The 18,159-nt window shown below is 48.8% G+C and overlaps 1 protein-coding gene across 2 annotated transcripts in view; it reads left to right on the forward strand.

The window, feature by feature from the left end:
• The window catches only part of LOC138526383 (homocysteine S-methyltransferase-like), a 421,515-nt gene that overhangs the window by 171,741 nt on the left and 231,615 nt on the right, over nt 1–18,159 (forward strand). For both annotated transcript variants that reach the window (XM_069637059.1, XM_069637057.1), the window contains exon 4: nt 16,962–17,065. In XM_069637059.1, the coding sequence (XP_069493160.1) occupies nt 16,962–17,065 (104 nt within the window). The remainder of the gene's footprint in view (nt 1–16,961; nt 17,066–18,159) is intronic.

Here is an 18,159-nt window from a genome sequence, read left to right on the forward strand (position 1 = left end):
GGATGGAAGCAAAAGAAGCTCCAGTGAAGGTGCAAAAGCAAGAAGAATACCAGGTGTGCTTTCAAGGAGTCGAAACTGTTCCTGTAGGGAACAATAATAAGTATAACAAGACCTTATATATCCCAGATCTTAAAAAGGGTACTGCAGCACTCATAGACATGTACTGGGTGTGCAGTCCGCAGGTGTATCTGCACCTCCCACCATCATGGAGGGGCACATGTTCATTGGCCAGTCTGCATTCAGTCATCCTTGTGGTTCCTGGGGCGCATCTCATTATAACATCAAACACTGGCACAACACAACCGGAAAAACCCACACCCCAGTCCTTGCAAGCAAAAAGGAAGAAGCGTTCACTCGGGCGCCAGAAGAGGCGTTCGCATTACCTATCTGAGAACTCTTCCAAATTGCTGAAAGAAATGCCCAACAAATATCGGCTGTACAATAAGGCTGAGATCTTTTTCACGTCAATATTGTTACCAGGTGTACAGGCAGCAGCAAATGCAAAATGGCTTCAAATAGTGAGGTGGGAAGTGATCCAGTTGGCCAGTGAGACAGAGCAAGGGATCAATGTGATCAAGAGCGAAATGAGGGCGATCAGGTTGATGACACTCCAGAACCGCTATGTCCTGGACCTGCCGACCGCCATGGGGGGGGGGGGAAATTTGTAGGAAAACTGGACTATCATGTTGCACCTACACACCCCAAATGATGCAGAAAATGGGTCTCTGACACACGTTATAAGGGCCCTGCACAAGCTGAAGACGAATATGCAAACTGAAGATGGAATTGACGCAGATGACTGGTTCGATAACATGTTCCCATGGGCGCCATCCTAGATGGGATCACTGGTGAAGATATTGGCCCCCATTGTAGTGCTCCTGTTGGCGATGTTCTGCAACTGTTATTTTACCACATCTATTAATGAGCACTAATTGACCCTCCAACCAAACTAGCTGTGCCTCCATATGTTGTCTAGCCCTACATGTCAGCGGTGTGCCGCATCAATAGGGTGAGGGGACAGAGAAGAGGCTGACCCTATTGCTCAGCTCTTAGAAAAACCCATGCATCACATGTGGGTTTATTCATATAAAATGTTCAACTCAGGAATCACAATTACTTTTAATATTCCTGCTCACTTGAACTCTGTTGCTACGTGCACATATTCTTTATATTGGGTATCCCATAATTATTGTGCCATCCCTTGATAGTGTTGCTCGACCGGTTTCAGTGGCTAGCAATGGTAATGCTACTATCTTCAGGTCCTTGGATGCTGCTATCGGTATTATAGCACGTTTATTCTGATGCTGCTGGATACATACATTTCCTATGTATTTCTAATTGGTAGATATAGGAGAGTTCTGCTACCCGTAAGGAGACAGGAAGGGCAGGGGGATACACATTGATATAGTTATAGTTAAAGATTAAAAAAGCTGTCCTTGTGTCATATTCATAATTTCATTTAATTCACTGTACATACCACAAGCATCTTGGTAGAGACGCGCGGTATGGTGTACAACGGACCCTTAATGATCAAACGATTGTACTAACATAGAGAAGAACATGGGAGGCAACTCTAACATGAGTCCCAGCCTATGCACCATCGCGCATGCACGTCTCGGCAAGCCCGAAATGCTGATTCATTAAACGAGGGTCGGGGGATGGCACGCGCACTGTCTATCAGTTGCACGGTTCATCCCCGATCCTTCATTCATCGAGTTTAATGTAAGAAAAGGTAAGAGAGATACTAATAGGCTATTAGAGAGATAATAATAGGCTATTCCATCTTACATCAAGGGACCTCCAGCAGAATCGCCGAGCCTCCTCGCCACGAGGCTACATCTAAGAAGACCTTTTTTGCAAAACGCTTAATTTGCTGGTAAGCCCGTTGGGCTTTGGGTGCCTGCACATTGCGCTTTGCTCGTGCCGCATCTTCATCTTTGGCAAATTTTTCAGCTAAATTGCCCTAGGTGCTTGCTGCTAGTCCTAGTGATATTTGCACTTTTTGTGTAAAAGTGCAGCTTTGGGAATCCCTACTTGTAACCCAGTTGGACTGTTGAGCTCAATTGTGTGGTCTCCTATTCCAAGATGGCCGACACCATCTCTCCTCCAAGAGTGCCTCCCCAGCCAACTCTACAGTGACTGCCATTGGCCAGCCCGGGCCACAAAAGGCCAATCAGGGAGCCGGTCTAGCCATTGCAGGCACCTACGTCAGCGCAACGTCCAGACAGATTGTCACTGATATCCTCTTTTCTGTACCCTCTCCAGATCTTTGGACGCCTCGTCTTCTCTACTCCCTCTCCTTTCACATCTTCACCCATTAATGGTGGCACTAGATGGGAAGTTCTCTTGGTGGGCTTCCCATCATCCAGGTTTATCATTAATGTCTATCGCAATGGCACTATCATGGCTCATGGTCCTCAACCCAACTTCCTCCTCTTCGACCGGCGCTTGCCATCCCTCATCAACTTCCTTCCTAAACCTGCTACTCCTTCTTCCTCTCTCTGTCCCCCTTCCCCCCCCCTCCTCCAACTGGTGTACCAGGCCCCTGTACCCTTTATCAAAAAACCTTCAAAGGCAGTGACCTGCTGCATCTAGCCACGCTTAATGCCCTTGCTGCTATCAAACTCTCTGCCGACATCTGCCTCCTCCTTGAAGACCTTGACCTCGATATCCTCGCTCTTACCGAGACGTGGTTCAATGCCAGCTCAGTCGCTGCTTTTGACTACCTTCTCCCTCATGGCAACAAGATCATCTCTATGCCTCGCTCTAACTGTGCTGGCGGTGGGGTTTCCCGGATCTTCCCTGAGTGGGTACCTTCTTCCCTCATACCCACCCAGCCATACTCCTCCTCCGAGAGCCTGGTCTGCAAGCTGGTCATCTCTCCCACTTCCTCCCTGACCATTGCCACTATCTACAGGCCACCTCTATGGACTCTCCCCCTTCTCCTTTATCTGAAGCCAGAAACCTTGGAGTCCTCTTAGACTCCTCTCTCTTCTTCCTCCCTCACATCTATGACCTTGCCAAGAAGGCCCACATTCAACTCAACCTCCTCAAAGGAAACCTTCCTTTCCTCACTTCCCCCCCAGAAGCTCAATGTCTCTAGAGCTCTGGTACTCTCTAGACTGGACTACTGCAGCAGCCTCTTCCGTAATTTACCCTCTTCATCTCTCCGTCCCCTCCAGCTTATCCAGAATAGGGCTGCAAGACTTATCCTTGGCCTCAAGCCCAGTGACTGTATCTTCCCAGCCTTAAAATAGTCTCCCTCCAGATCTTTACGCTCCTCCGCCAACTCTCTGCGTATCAAGCGCTCTCTCTGCACTTGCACGATATAAATGCTCACAAGGCCTGGTTGGACTGCCTCTTTCTTTCTCTTCATTGTTATTATATTTGCCTTTCGGTCCTATGTTCCCTCTCCATTGCCCTGTGGGCGCTTTGAACACACAATTTCTTGATGTAGAAGCGCCTTACAAATGCACAATAAATAAATAAAATAAATGCATGACCAGCGCGTAGATTACCAACTGCCCTCTGGTCTCATAATGCCTTCCCGTTTGGACAAAAATAGTAGCATGCGACCGAGATCGATATCTAAAGATATCTAAAGATATAAATTGTTGTTGTGATCCTCTACCTACACCTGACACAGTAGTTTTATGATTGTGGTCAAGTATTGGAAGCCATATAGAATTTAGAGGCCGGCACGCTGCTGAATCATAATACTAAGAATCTGCACATTTGGGTTAGCATGTTTGCTTTCAACATCCACAGCAGTACCTTGTAACATGGCACAAGGACAGCTTTTTCTAACATTTAACTATAGCTACATCAATCTGTCTGCCCCTGCCCCTCCTGTCTCCTTACAGGTAGCAGAACTCTCCTATGTCTACCAGTTAGAAATACATAAGATAGAACAATGGGCCTCATCAAGAGTTTGGCGGTATCCCGGCGCTAATGAAAATAATATTTAAACATTTTAGAAACTGAGTTCAAGTGAGCAGGAATAGTAAAAGTAATTGTGATTCCTGTGTTGAACATTTTAAATGAATATACCCCCATGTGATGCACAGGTTTTTATAATAGCTGAGCAATAGGGTCAGCCTCTTCTCTGTCCCCTCACCCTAGATAGGCGGCACACCACCGACATCTAGGGCTAGGCAACATCTGGAGGGAGAGCCAGAGTTTGGGGGGAGAGAGGGGGCAATCGTCCCAGACCCCAAGCGGTTTCTGATGAGGCAGAGGCCTGTAAGTGTACGGTAGGGTTTCGAGGAGGGTACGGGGGGAGGAGGGTGTCAACAGGGACTACCGAGCAGGGAGGGTAGTGCATGCTTAGGTGTCATGCCTTCGGGTCGTTCCTCCGGCCATGTCCCGTCACCCAGTCTTGTAACCCGTCTCTCCCACTCACCTGTCTCCCGGGGCTCACGCAGGCAACCCAGTTTGGCTCGCGCGCTGGCAAAACAAACGCCATACACCTTACAGTCGCGGTTACGGCCGTTTCTCCATTGGCAGTTGCCATGGAGACTAGGCCACCGCTCGAGCAGTAACACACTCGCTCGTAGTGTTGTGGCCCGATCACGTGACTCGATTACACGGTCATGTGCCCCAGGTTCGCGGTCACGTGACTCCGTTTAGTGTCATGTGACCAGGAAGAAGATGGTATTTAAACAGTGCAGTGCCTGTACACCACGCTTCACAGCTGGTTTACTTGGAGACTCTGTTTGGCTTGCTTACCCGTGTTGCTTACCTGGCTTCCTTGGACCTAGCTTTTGTTTTCTGGACTTCTTGTGGATCACGCTTGGCTATTGCTACATCGGCTCTTCTGCTCATTACGGCTCCTGACCCCAGACTGAACTACGGACTTCCTCTGGATCGTGCTCTTTGTTCTTCCATTGGTTCGGACGGCTCTTCCTGGCTTCAGACCTTTTTTCTGCTCAACGGACCTCTCTTGGGCCTCCCTGATTGCACCTCTGCACGGTTGGTCTCACTTCCCAGTTGGTGGCTGTCATCTGCTTACCTGGGGCCCTTCTACAATACAGACACTCTCCAGGTGGAGACTGGCGAAGACCATCCGGACCTATCCCTTAGGGTGGGTCCCTTGCCTACGTGAGTCCCGGAACCATCCTCCCTTTCAGGTTCACCATCCCTTTCATCAAATCCCCGGTAAGACTCTGATTGTCTTCTGACTAATACATGTAGTATTCTGTCTGCTTGGTATATAATCATTGCCTTTTTTCACAGCTGCCTTGGGGTTCCTAGTACTTCGGTTCCAGCTCCGGATCTTCTCCACCTGTGGCCTCAAAGGTTGCACAGGGAGTGAATTAGTGATTCTCCCTGTGCGGCACTTGGGGACGGAGGTCTCCTATATCTTCACGACTCTCAACGCAAAACAGACTGTGAAGCCTGTCGTGTAAGATATGGAGGGTGCCGCTGAAGACCCCCTGGCCGCTGTCATCCAAGCAATCACGGTACTACGGGCCGACATGGTGGCTGCTAATACAGCAGTCCATCAGCGTCTTGACCTGTTACAGAGCGCCCAACATCCCTTACCCGCGGACCCGGAGCTCGGAGACGCCACTCCAGCACCGGTATCCCTCGCACACCCAATCCCGACTCCCTCGGCTCCCGTTCCGGTGGTCCTGCCCTCTCCCTTTCCTTTGGCTGCCCCAGAAAAGTTCCATGGGGACCCGAGGAAGTTTAGGACTTTCCTTAACCAGTGTAGGTTGCACTTTTTGTGTCGACCCCTTGCTTTTCCTGATCCTACCACCAAGGCGGCATTCACTCTATCTCACCTAGCCCGCACGGCTGCTGCTTGGGCAAACCCGCTGTTAGAAACCGATCATCCTGCCCTCTATGATTTCGACCAGTTAGTATCAGAGATGTCCCGAGTATTCGACACCAGGTATAAAGCACAATCCCATGATCTACAACTGCTGGACCTGTCCCAGGGTAAGGGCTCCCTCATTGAGTACATTACACGATTTAACCAACTGGCAGCAGAGACCTCATGGCCCGAAAGCAAAAGATCGGTTGTGTTCTATAGAGGGCTAAGCAGCCCTATGAACGACGCCTTGGCTATGGTACCGTCTCTACCAGTTCAGTTCCCGGCCCTGGTGGACTTGGCTCTCCAAGTGGACGCACGGCGCTCTGAACGCAGGGCTGAGGCCGGGTTTTCCCAGACTGCCAGCTCTGCCGTCTCGTCGTCTTCCTCTGAGTCCACCGGTGAGCCTATGCAAATAGGGGTTGTTAGGAGTCCCATCACCTCGAGAGAGAGAGGGAGCGCAGAAGAGCTGAGAACGCCTGCTTTTACTGCGGCTTGGGGGGGCATTTTGTGAAGGAGTGTCCCCGGAGACCCAGACCCAAGAAACAGGGTTTTCATCCAGCTCGATCCTAGATACGGGGGTAGGATCGAGTTCTCCATGCCCTTCCCCGAATCTCACTCCATCGTTTGGTCGAATCAGGCCTATTCAAGTAGAAGCCACCATACAGCCTGCCCCTGGTATCATCCACCCCGTGCAGATCATTATTGATTCCGGGGCCTCCGGGAACTATATTGATATCACTCTAGCCCAAACACTGAACCTACCTCTGATCAACAAACCCCGACCCGAACCGGTTCAAGCAGTCGACGGGACAGAACTTGCTTCTGGTCCCATTAAGCAACAGACCACCCCCCCTCGTCCTGACCATCCAATCAGTCCATAAGGAAACCCTCCACTTTGATTTGATATCCATGCCTCAGTTCGGCGTCATAGTAGGAATGCCTTGGTTACGGGAACACAACCCGCATATCGATTGGGGAACGGGACACATACATTTCGAATCCGAGCTCTGTCAAAACTTCTGCCTCCCCGTGGACAGTGAGGCAGACACCCCAGCATTAGCTCTTGGTGCTGTTGCCCAACTCTCGATACTGGGCGACGACATTCCCCCTGCCTCGCATATAGTGGGTTTAGTCACCACTCACATCCCTGTGGTTTATCAGGATTACAGAATGCTATTCGATCAGGGCTCCTCTGAAGTACTCCCTCCTCACCGCCCCTATGACTGTCCGATTGACTTGATTCCCGGGGCCTTGGTACCCTCAGGCCGCATCTATTCTTTGTCCCTATCGGAGGACCTGACTCTTAAGGAGTACATCGATAAAGCGCTGCGTCTGGGTCACATACGACCGTCTAAGTCATCTGCAGCTAGCCCCATATTCTTCGTGCCTAAAAAAGAGGGCGACCTTCGTCCTTGTGTGGATTATCGTTGGCTCAATGCCGTCACGGTTAAGAACCGCTACCCGATTCCACTCATCTCTCCTCTTTTGGACCGGTTAACCCATGCCTCCATACATACCAAGTTGGATTTGCGGGGGGCCTATAACCTCGTCCGCATCTGAAAGGGAGACGAATGGAAGACCGCCTTCTGTACGCGGTATGGCCTTTATGAGTATACGGTCATGCCCTTCGGCCTATGCAACGCCCCGGCCACTTTTCAGCATTTCATGAACGACATCTTCTCGGACATATTAGACACGTTTGTGGTGGTGTATCTTGATGATATACTCGTCTTCTCTCACACTCTGAAAGAACACATACAACATGTACGAGAAGTGTTGTCCCGGCTGCAAAAACACTCGTTGTTTGTTAAACCCGAAAAATGTTTGTTCCATGTGACTAACGTGGAATTCCTAGGGTTTAACATCACACCTGGTGGTCTGGCCATGAATCACACCAAAGTACGGGCGATCCTCGAATGGCCAACACCAAAGACCCTAAAGACCTTGCAATCCTTCTTGGGTTTCGCTAATTTTTATCGGCGCTTTATCTCTGGGTTCTCTTCTCTCGTGTCCCCTCTCACATCCCTTACCAGTCCTCTTGTTCCATTCAAGTGGCAGCAGATACACCAGCAGGCCTTCGAGGCGTTGAAGAACGCCTTTACCACTGCCCCTGTGCTCCAGCACCCCGACCCTGACCAGCCTTACGTCGTTGAGGCTGACGCCTCTTCTTTTGCATTGGGGGCAATCCTGTCACAAGCCTGTCCCGCTACAGGGCGGCTTCATCCTGTAGCCTTCCATTCACGCAAGTTCAGCCCCGCAGAAACCCACTATACCGTAACCGAAAAAGAGCTACTGGCGGTGATGGACGCCTTCCGAACCTGGCGTCATCACCTGTTTGGGGCCAAACATAAGGTTACGGTATACACAGACCACAGGAACTTGCAAGACCTGGCAGCCCTGAAATGCGTAAACAGTAGACAGGTCAGATGGCACCTGTTCTTCGCCGCTTTTGACTTCCAGATTAAACATCGCTCTGGTTCAGAGCATAGCAAGGCCGACGCTTTGTCCCGCTCCCCTGGGGGGGTTTTGTTACCAGTGTTTCCTGACACGCTCTTACCCCGGGGGCATGTTGTCTGCACATGTACACCCCCTCTGGCACTACTAGAAGAGATTCGTTCTTGGGTTCAAAAGCACCCCGATCAGCTGTCGGAATGGGATCCCACTTATCACAACGGTCTGCCGTATGTACAGGACCGCCTAGTTCTCCCTTCCACTGACACCAGAAACCTAGCCCTGGAGTGGTCCCATGACGCCCCGATCAATGGTCACCCGGGCCAGGCCCGTACCTTGGACCTCTTGAAACGCTGGTGTTGGTGGCCTTCCATGAGACATGACGTGGGCTGTTACGTAGACTCATGCTCAGGGCAAACATCGTAGGGGTCGTCCATTGGGGCTTCTGCGACCCTTACCCGTGCCACCAAAGCCCTGGCACACCCTGAGCATGGATTTCGTAACCGATTTACCCAGGATCCAGGGCTACGACACCGTATGGGTAGTTGTCGATGTCTTCACCAAGATGGCCCGTTTCATCCCTTGTCATGGTATCCCGTCTGCCCCTACCTTGGCCAAGCTTTTCTTTGATACCATTTTCTGTCTATACGGCCTTCCCTCTGTCCTTGTGTCCGATCGAGGCTCTCAGTTCACATCCCGTTTCTGGCGTGCCTTGACCGCTCTGCTAGGTATCGATGCACGGTTCTCCTCCGCATACCACCCAGAAACCGATGGCCAGACCGAGAGAACAAACCAGTCCATGGAACAATATCTGCATTGTTTGATGCTGCAACAACAATCGACCTGGTTGCAGAACATACGTTATGCTGAATTCGCCTACAATAACGCTACACACTCTTCCACTGGTTTCTCTCCGTTCTACGCCATGTATGGCCAACATCCCCGAGTCCTCCCTGTCCCCGACATTTCACCCACCGAGAACCCTGCCGCAGCAGCCTGCGTTCGGGATATGTCAGCCCTCCATGCCCAGGTCCTCGTTCATCTGCAGGAGGTACAGGCATCCATGAAGGCCTCCACAGACGCTAGGCGTACCATGGCCCCTTTGTATCCCGTTGGTTCCCGGGTTTGGTTGTCCTCCCGACATCTCCACTTGAAGGGCTGTCGCAAACTGTTGCCCCGTTTTGTGGGTACTTATGTTGTTTCCCGAGTCATCATTCCGGAGGCCTATCGCCTAGTTCTCCCTTCCTCTTGGCGGGTACATCCTGTGTTCCATACCTCCCTCCTCAAGCCCTGCCCGTCCTCGACACGTCTTCGCCCCTCTCCTGCCCCCGTTTCCCTGGATGCGCCTGATGTTTTCGAGGTCTCGGACATTCTGGGGTCCCGTTTCCTTTGGGGTCGCCTGCAGTACCTGGTCGATTGGTTGGGTTTTGGTCCGGAGGAGCGTACCTGGGTCTCTGCCTCGGATGTCCATGCCCCCCGGTTGGTTGCTCGGTTTCATCGGGAGCATCCTTCCTGCCCACGGGGTCGTGGGCCTTTGGGGGGGAGGCTCTGTCATGCCTTCGGGTCATTCCTCCGGCCATGTCCCATCACCCAGTCTTGTAACCCGTCTCTCCCACTCACCTGTCTCCCGGGGCTCACGCAGGCAACCCAGCTTGGCTCGCGCGCTGGCAAAACAAACGCCATACACCTTACAGTCGCGGTTACGGCCGTTTCTCCATTGGCAGTTGCCATGGAGACTAGGCCACCGCTCGAGCAGTAACACACTCGCTCGTATCGTTGTGGCCCGATCACGTGACTCGATTACACGGTCATGTGCCCCAGGTTCGCGGTCACGTGACTCCGTTTAGTGTCATGTGACCAGGAAGAAGATGGTATTTAAACAGTGCAGTGCCTGTACACCACGCTTCACAGCTGGTTTACTTGGAGACTCTGTTTGGCTTGCTTACCCGTGTTGCTTACCTGGCTTCCTTGGACCTAGCTTTTGTTTTCTGGACTTCTTGTGGATCACGCTTGGCTATTGCTACATGGGCTCTTCTGCCTCTTACGGCTCCTGACCCCGGACTGAACTACAGACTTCCTCTGGATCGTGCTCTTTGTTCTTCCATTGGTTCGGACGGCTCTTCCTGGCTTCAGACCTTTTTTCTGCTCAACGGACCTCTCTTGGGCCTCCCTGATTGCACCTCTGCACGGTTGGTCTCACTTCCCAGTTGGTGGCTGTCATCTGCTTACCTGGGGCCCTTCTACAATACAGACACTCTCCAGGTGGAGACTGGCGAAGACCATCCGGACCTATCCCTTAGGGTGGGTCCCTTGCCTACGTGAGTCCCGGAACCATCCTCCCTTTCAGGTTCACCATCCCTTTCATCAAATCCCCGGTAAGACTCTGATTGTCTTCTGACTAATACATGTAGTATCTTGGTATATAATCATTGCCTTTTTTCACAGCTGCCTTGGGGTTCCTAGTACTTCGGTTCCGGCTCCGGATCTTCTCCACCTGTGGCCTCAAAGGTTGCACAGGGAGTGAATTAGTGATTCTCCCTGTGCGGCACTTGGGGACAGAGGTCTCCTATATCTTCACGACTCTCAACGCAAAACATTAGGGTCTAGAGTGCACTGGGAATCAAAACGCCATATTGGATAATAGCAGCCATATTGAAATCGAGGCCTAACTCTGCGCTGCAGCCAGGACTGTAGGCCTAGGCCAAAAACATTGAAATAAGTGTATGCATGCAGTAATAGGTTGTATCGTGGGCACTGGCGAGAAAGGCCAGAGCTGCAGAGATTCATAGAGCTTTCATTATCTCATGTTGCCAGCATTTGTGTCCCAGGAGGAATGCGCCCTGCAAGGCCACAAGGGGGTTGAGAGCTCCATGCTAAAAGTGATCCCACAAAAAGGAGGGCACAAGCCTCCGACCATCCCCGTCCCAGCTCTAAATAATAGCGCCCAGATGCCCCCGTCCCAAGACCCCAGCATTCCAAGGTACCAGTCAGTCCCATACCACTGACCATAAAGCTGTTAGACCCCCCAATCGATCATAAACGATCAGAAAAAAGCGACAGGCTGCCTTCTCCATAGGTCACGTGATTTGTGCTGCAAGGTGCAAGGAGGGGTAAAACAACAAATCTAAAATGAGGGTGGGGAGCTTTGGAAGGGCACCGACATGTCTGGAATCAAGCTGGTGTTTGCGAGTTACAATGACCTCGAAGTATCCTCTTAGCCTTTGTCTGCAGTAGCAGGTGCACAATAGGTTAGAGATGGAGAATGCATGTTTTTTCTTTGTATAATGAGCAATTGATAGTAGCCTCATGCCTGATGACGTGCGAGAAGAAACTCATGTGGGAGAAGATGGTCTGAAGGGACTGGGACCAATGGCCTGGCATCCCTTATGGATGAGATAGCCTATGAATAAGGTCGCCCCAACCAGCTATTCGGATTTGTACCTTATGTAACTTACGTCACTGATGACGCTGTGTGCCTTTTTAATGTGTTTCTTGTACTGAATTTGCCAGAATGTACTGTGGCAGCAGAGTGCTTTGCTGGCGCATCTTTATTTTTGTGGAAATATGCAATAGGTGGGCTGGGCCTTTTTTTCCTATTGGGTTGCATTATTTCTGTTGTGAGCGTTGGGGGCTTCTCTACACTCGTTTGGTTGGAGGGTCAACTAGTGCTCATTAATGGATGATGGTAAAATAACGGTTGCTCTACACCTGTACATATTTATGTTTGAAAGTACGTTGGGAATCGGAACAGGGTGTTCTCACATGCCAGGTGATCCTTCAATGCTGCGTAAACTCTTCTTAATGGCGCAATGGTGATGGTTACAGTTGGGGTAAATAGCGCTCCCCGTGGTAGAAAAGATGGGCAGGCCCAAACAGATGATCCTAGCAAAACCTGTATGGTGAGGATCGACTGGAGTATTGACCGCCCTCCCGGGAGCGGTGACCCCGGCCCCACCAGACCCAGAGAATTACACTGAGAATTGGGTGGATATGGCAGGTAATAGAGGATATATTTACCTTACTTTTATTTATTTATTGAGCATTTGTTAGGTGCTTATACAACAAAATGGTGTTTCATAGTGCCACAATGCTAAATGGGAAGGGAACAGGGGAGAGAAAAAACATTGGCAAAACAGTAAATATACAGTCGTGGTCTTGTGGTATTCAAACGTGCAAGTGCAGTGAAGAAGTGCAGGAGGTAGGGATGAGTGGTGGGGTCAAGGAATGGACAAGTGCTGGTGGGGAGCCCGCTAAGGAAGTGCTAAGGAGAGCCAAGGGTGGTGGAGGCCTCAGACTAAGTGCTAGTGCAGTCGGCTCCTAAGGTTGGTATGTAGATCCGCCAAGCAGGAGAAAGTTTGTACCCCGGAATAGTATGTCTAGGCAGGAGAAAGTTTGCGTGATATGTGTCGAATTTGGGTGCCAAAGGAAGGGTTGTGGAGGTCTGAGGAAGCACAGAGAATGGCAGCAGAGTTAGTTAATGTAGGATTAACTAAAGGGGGGAATGTTGGGATGCATGCCCAGCTCCCCTGTGCCCCCAAGCGATTCAGATTGAGAGCAATATGCTAGGAGTGCGCGCACCTAATAGCACATGGGCGCAGGGGGAGGGAGGAGGTGTATAAAAGGGCTAATCGGCTTTAGAAGCTTGAGCCTGTAGGAAGTGTAGAGGTTGCAGACGTTCTGCTTTCCGAGCTTTCAAAATTTTACTGAACTGCTGCCATTTTTAGAAGCTAGGCCGAGAATGGCCTGGCCTAGTACCAGAGCATGATAGACATAGGCCCAACCCCGCTCCCAACTCAGGCGGTAGGGCTGGAAGGCAATTACATCAAGTAAGACATAACCTATGAATCTGAAAGGAATGTGAACGGTGAAGCACGCATAGGGTTGCGCCTGTCCCTGAAGATCTCATGGGGGCAGTGCAGAGGCCTGGAGCTGACAAAAAACATGTATCCTAGATTTAGAGCACCCATGCCCCCAAACTACCAGTCATCCTATTTGAACTGCCAGATGCCTACTTTCCAAACTCCTAAATCCCTCAGTGATCGATTGATTAGTATGTCTGCAAGAGGCAACCCAGGGAGTGGGCAGATGCCAAGGGGGGAGAGCAAACCGAATGCCCTGTGATTTGTACAACGAGGTGCGCAGGGTGAGGATAACCTATTTAGGCCAACGATGGGGAAGCATAGTGGGGGTGCCAGAGTGTCTGGGATCGAACAAGTCTCCTCGCATTTCAGCAAAGCTATCTTGACCTCGAGAGTATCCACTGAGCCCATGTCTAATTACCAGGTGCACATCATGTCGTCGAAATGTGGGGAGAGGAGCTTTTTCATCTAACGAACAAATTGTGTTGCTAGGGTGTAAAATCAACAAGGCCAAGGAACACGTGGAAGAAGATCAACACAAGCAGCCACAGCCAATCATCTAGTAGTCGATAAGGGGCCGACATTATGTACATGGGGGCCCCGCCAATGAGAATGATGAGATGATACTTCATCTTGTTTGCATCATGAGTGACGTTGTTGCCCTTTAAGATGCTCTGTTTGCTTTGAACTAACCAGCGCGCTCCTTTGAATGCCCCTACTGATATGTATAGTGTTTATTGGAAGTAAAATTTTGTTATCCTTGCAAAAGGTGTTCCAAGCTTTTTTTCCTAGAGGGTTGTATTTATTCTGTGTCTGGTTGTCAGGAGGCCTGCCCTAAAGGATTTTTGTGGTCTTGTGCAGAAGGGATGTGACCAAGCAGTTCGGGCTGGACTGCCTAGTTTGTGGTGGTACCAAGCCTAATTTGCATTTGGTCTTTCCCTTTTTGTAATGGCTTGGCAGGCGGAGAAAGATGATCTGAAGGGTTGCCCAGAGCAATGCCAGAGGTTAAGATTAATTCTAAACCCTCCAGCCATCACCTTTTTTGTTTTGCTGTAGTCTCCCCGAGTGTGACGGGTATACCCAGATGTGGGTCCCGTGCATGCTAGCCCTAGAGACCCGAGCTACTCCTCACTGAAGAGGCCCAACGAGGCCGAAACATGTTTGGGGATCATTGTTGTCTCATGCAGATGGGATGTGACCAAGCAGCTTGGGCTGGACTGCCCCTTTTGGGGTGGGACCAAGCCTGATTTGCATATGGTCTTTCCCTTTTTGTAATGGCTTGGCAGGCAGAGAAAGATGATCTGAAGGGTTGCCCAGAGCAATGCCAGAGGTTAAGATTAATTCTAAACCCTCCAGCCATCACCTTTTTTGTTTTGCTGTAGTCTCCCCGAGTGTGACGGGTATACCCAGATGTGGGTCCCGTGCATGCTAGGCCTAGAGACCCGAGCTACTCCTCACTGAAGAGGCCCAACGAGGCCGAAACATGTTTGGGGATCATTGTTGTCTCATGCAGATGGGATGTGACCAAGCAGCTTGGGCTGGTCTGCCCCTTTTGGGGTGGGACCAAGCCTGATTTGCATATGGTCTTTCCCCTTTTGTAATGGCTTGGCAGGTGAAGAGAGATGGTCCGGAGGGTTGACCAGAGCAATGCCAGAGGTTAAGATTAATTCTAAACCTTCCAACCATTACCTCTTTTGTTTTGCTGTAGTACTCAATGAGGGCAGAGTTTCACGTCAGTGGCCCACTTATATGCCTTGGAGCCTGTGCCACATTCCTTCTTAAACTCATTGTTTATTTGGCAAGCTACAGAAACGTAGTGTCTTCCCTCTACAGGCTTCTTCAGCATAATGAAGCACTCCACCTCTTGAAAGCTAGGAGTAAGTGGGATGATGATCTAGGTTACACACTGACACATGAGCAATGGCATCCTTGTTGTATGCTCACCAAGGAGGTACCATTTAATTTCCAGTTCAAGCTTAATCAATTTAAAGTCCTTAATAGGCTAATATATACCCACACCTGACTTACAAAATGGAAGGATGATTGCAGCAGGGAATATCCCAGATGCTTTAGTCCTGTGGCGGATTTCAAGCACGTGTTGTTGCCCACATTTAATTTCCTTTCGGGATGAAGTGGAGATGATTCCATTTAGTTTGTTTAATCACTAAATATAATATGATTGAACATTGGACACAGAAAGCTCTGCCTGCCTACCCTAAATGGTTTAAGAGACTGTTTCTGGACTAGTGAATGTTAGGCAACGTCCTAAAGACATGGGTTGAATCCCGCAACTACCTACTTTAACAACCAGATCCTAGAATAGTGTTTTGGGAGAGGGTTGACTAATCGTTTCTTCGCTTTAGCCTCCTCTGTTCACTTGCTCTTATACCTCTGGGCTATTTATACAATAAGATAAAGAATGTATATTGTTACGAGCTCTCAATGATTATTATGTGCATACAGTATATCGGTTCTATGTCATATTAACCAATTTTGAAGGTCGAACACCAAAAAGACTGATTTATTTTGGTCCTTTTGGTGTCACTTTCAAAATGCTGTAATATCACCATGGCCCAGACCCTCACTGTGCCCTCTGTTTTTAAGGTATTTGTGGGTTTCACCTCCGACCCCCGCTTTCACGCCCTCTCGTGTCCCGCACCACACTCACCCCTCATTACATGTTAACTCTCTCTCCCGCCCCTCCCATTCCCACTACATACATTCACACACCTCTCCCTCACATACATGTACAAACGCATGCACACACCCAAACACTTATTTTACTTCCACAATATCCCTCGCCCGATCGTGCCTGTCAGCCCCTGCAGGCACTCGTGTGGATCACAGGGAGCAACTGTCGGTCCCAAAATGGCTGCGCACCGAGAGGAGGACTGCGTCGATGGAGCAAGGTAAGTGTGGGTGGGAGGATCGAGGGGGGTGGTAGATGGAGATGAAGTTTGAGGTGGGTGAGAAGGGTTTTAGGATCGATTTAGAAAGACCGAATTGTCGATTTTATTCGGTCTTTCTAAATCGATCTTTTTTTGGTTCGGTCTGAAAAAAACTATTTTTTCACTTAAGACCAGTATATCATATTTATTTTCTTTTTTTTTTATATAAATAGGCACTGCATGCTATTACCCAGAATCTAGACTGGCATCCATAACTTTTTTTCTGCAATACAACGGTTCCTTTCATTGCACAACAATAAAGCAGTTTTAGTTTTAAATTCTCCTATTTCAAAGCACAAAAATAATGAAATGCTGCTATTAAATGAAAACTGATAGCAGGTGTAGTAAAATATTGAGTTTTTCCTCAATGTAGCATGAATATTAAACAGACCTACGTTTAAGACGTGGCTTGGCCCTGGCTAGCACGCATTTCTCAGATAAACTATACTGTTAAATAAATCTGATCTGGGACATAAATACAAACATTTGCTTTCATACTTTGACGTGGGCATGATAGCAATTTATGTGCACCTTTAACATTGTCCGGCCTCAAGTAATCATTATTCACGCGTTCTGTGAAATATGGGCAGGAGACGTTTGGATAAGTAGTCACTTGACTCTACTAAGTCAGACCTGTCTAGGAGCATTTCAGTATCGCATTGTGTTACCTTCTTGTTTTGCCATCCATGTGTAGGCGTGTGTCTGTGTGTTTACACACAAACACGTATACTCAAAATGTAAGCGATGGACCATTGTTTAAAAAGTAATCATATACATGTCCTTCTTTCTCTCTTCTTTGTTGTACTTCCTAACAGTTACTGTAACTGTCCTAGAATTAGGCACATTTTTCAGACAGAATGTAATGGCACCTTGTTTCCATTTCAGATAAGAAAAGTCTACTTGTTGCTGGGTCAGTTGGTCCCTATGGTGCCTTCTTGCATGACTGCTCAGAATACACAGGAAACTATGTTGATGCAATGAGTGTAGAGGTAAGCTGTATATCTTTATGGGAGGAGGTTCTCCCTATTTGCTCTGTCTTTTTAGTATCCAAACGCACAGCTAGTTGATCACGACATGGCGAAGTGTAATTCTTCCTCCCTTTAAGACGACTGTTAATTTGGTCTTGCGACACCTAAAATAGCACAAGCTATTGCATTCAAATAATGATTCATGTATACATAGGGAGAAGGGCTTTTGAAGAGGGGCACATAGACATGACATTGTTTAGGGATACACTGTTGTTTGGTTATAAGCCTCGCCCATTCCTTGCCCTTTGCATTGCTAATCCATATGGCTAAACCCACACCTTCCTGCCTTTCCGCGCCCACACATTCTCTACATGGGAACTCTGAGGTCTGAGCTCTTCAATGCTGGCGGCCATATTGGAGATGCACTTAATTGTTAGTTCGTGAGGAAAATCCTTGATTCACCAAAACCAAGTCATTTGTTGTTGAAATGTAGGTCTTAAAAATAATTGCTGTTAATTTTTTATTACTTGTTATCAAAACATTTGCTCACATTTTCAAAATATTTTACTTTTCCAAAGACAATATGTGTTTGTTAAAACATGTTTGTAACGTGTTAATATCTCCAAAGATTTTTGTTTTAATTATAATCATTTCGGTTTCTTTAGAACTGACTGGTAGCTCTGAGTCTCAAACATTCCTTTTTAAGATGACCGCTGCATTCACTGTTGATCCCATGAAAACATTGTGCTGCACTCTTTAGTTGCTCGATTGGATCGTGGTTATGTCGCATGTCACTGTTGTGGGACTGCTGAGTTGGTAGGCTCCCTCCTCCCTTCACACCCACTGCATACACAGAGAGCAGATGAACCTCTATGTCTTTTAAAGCAGCGAACGTGGGCATGTTGCTGGCAAATTATTCAGCCAACTAGCTGTTCCCGGCGTAACATATGCTGTTCTAGCATTATCTTAAAGTTCAATATGGGTCAGTATTTCATTTGGTCACTTCTGTCCCCTTCTTCAATATCAGAATTACCACTGATCACTTCCAGGAAGACGGGCGTAGGTCCCTGTGACTTATTAATGGTTATTTAAAAGGCTAAATGTATAGAAAACTG

The sequence above is a fragment of the Ambystoma mexicanum genome, chromosome 7p (genome assembly GCF_040938575.1).
Source record: "Ambystoma mexicanum isolate Mex_15411 chromosome 7p, UKY_AmexF1_1, whole genome shotgun sequence".
NCBI lineage: Eukaryota > Metazoa > Chordata > Amphibia > Caudata > Ambystomatidae > Ambystoma > Ambystoma mexicanum.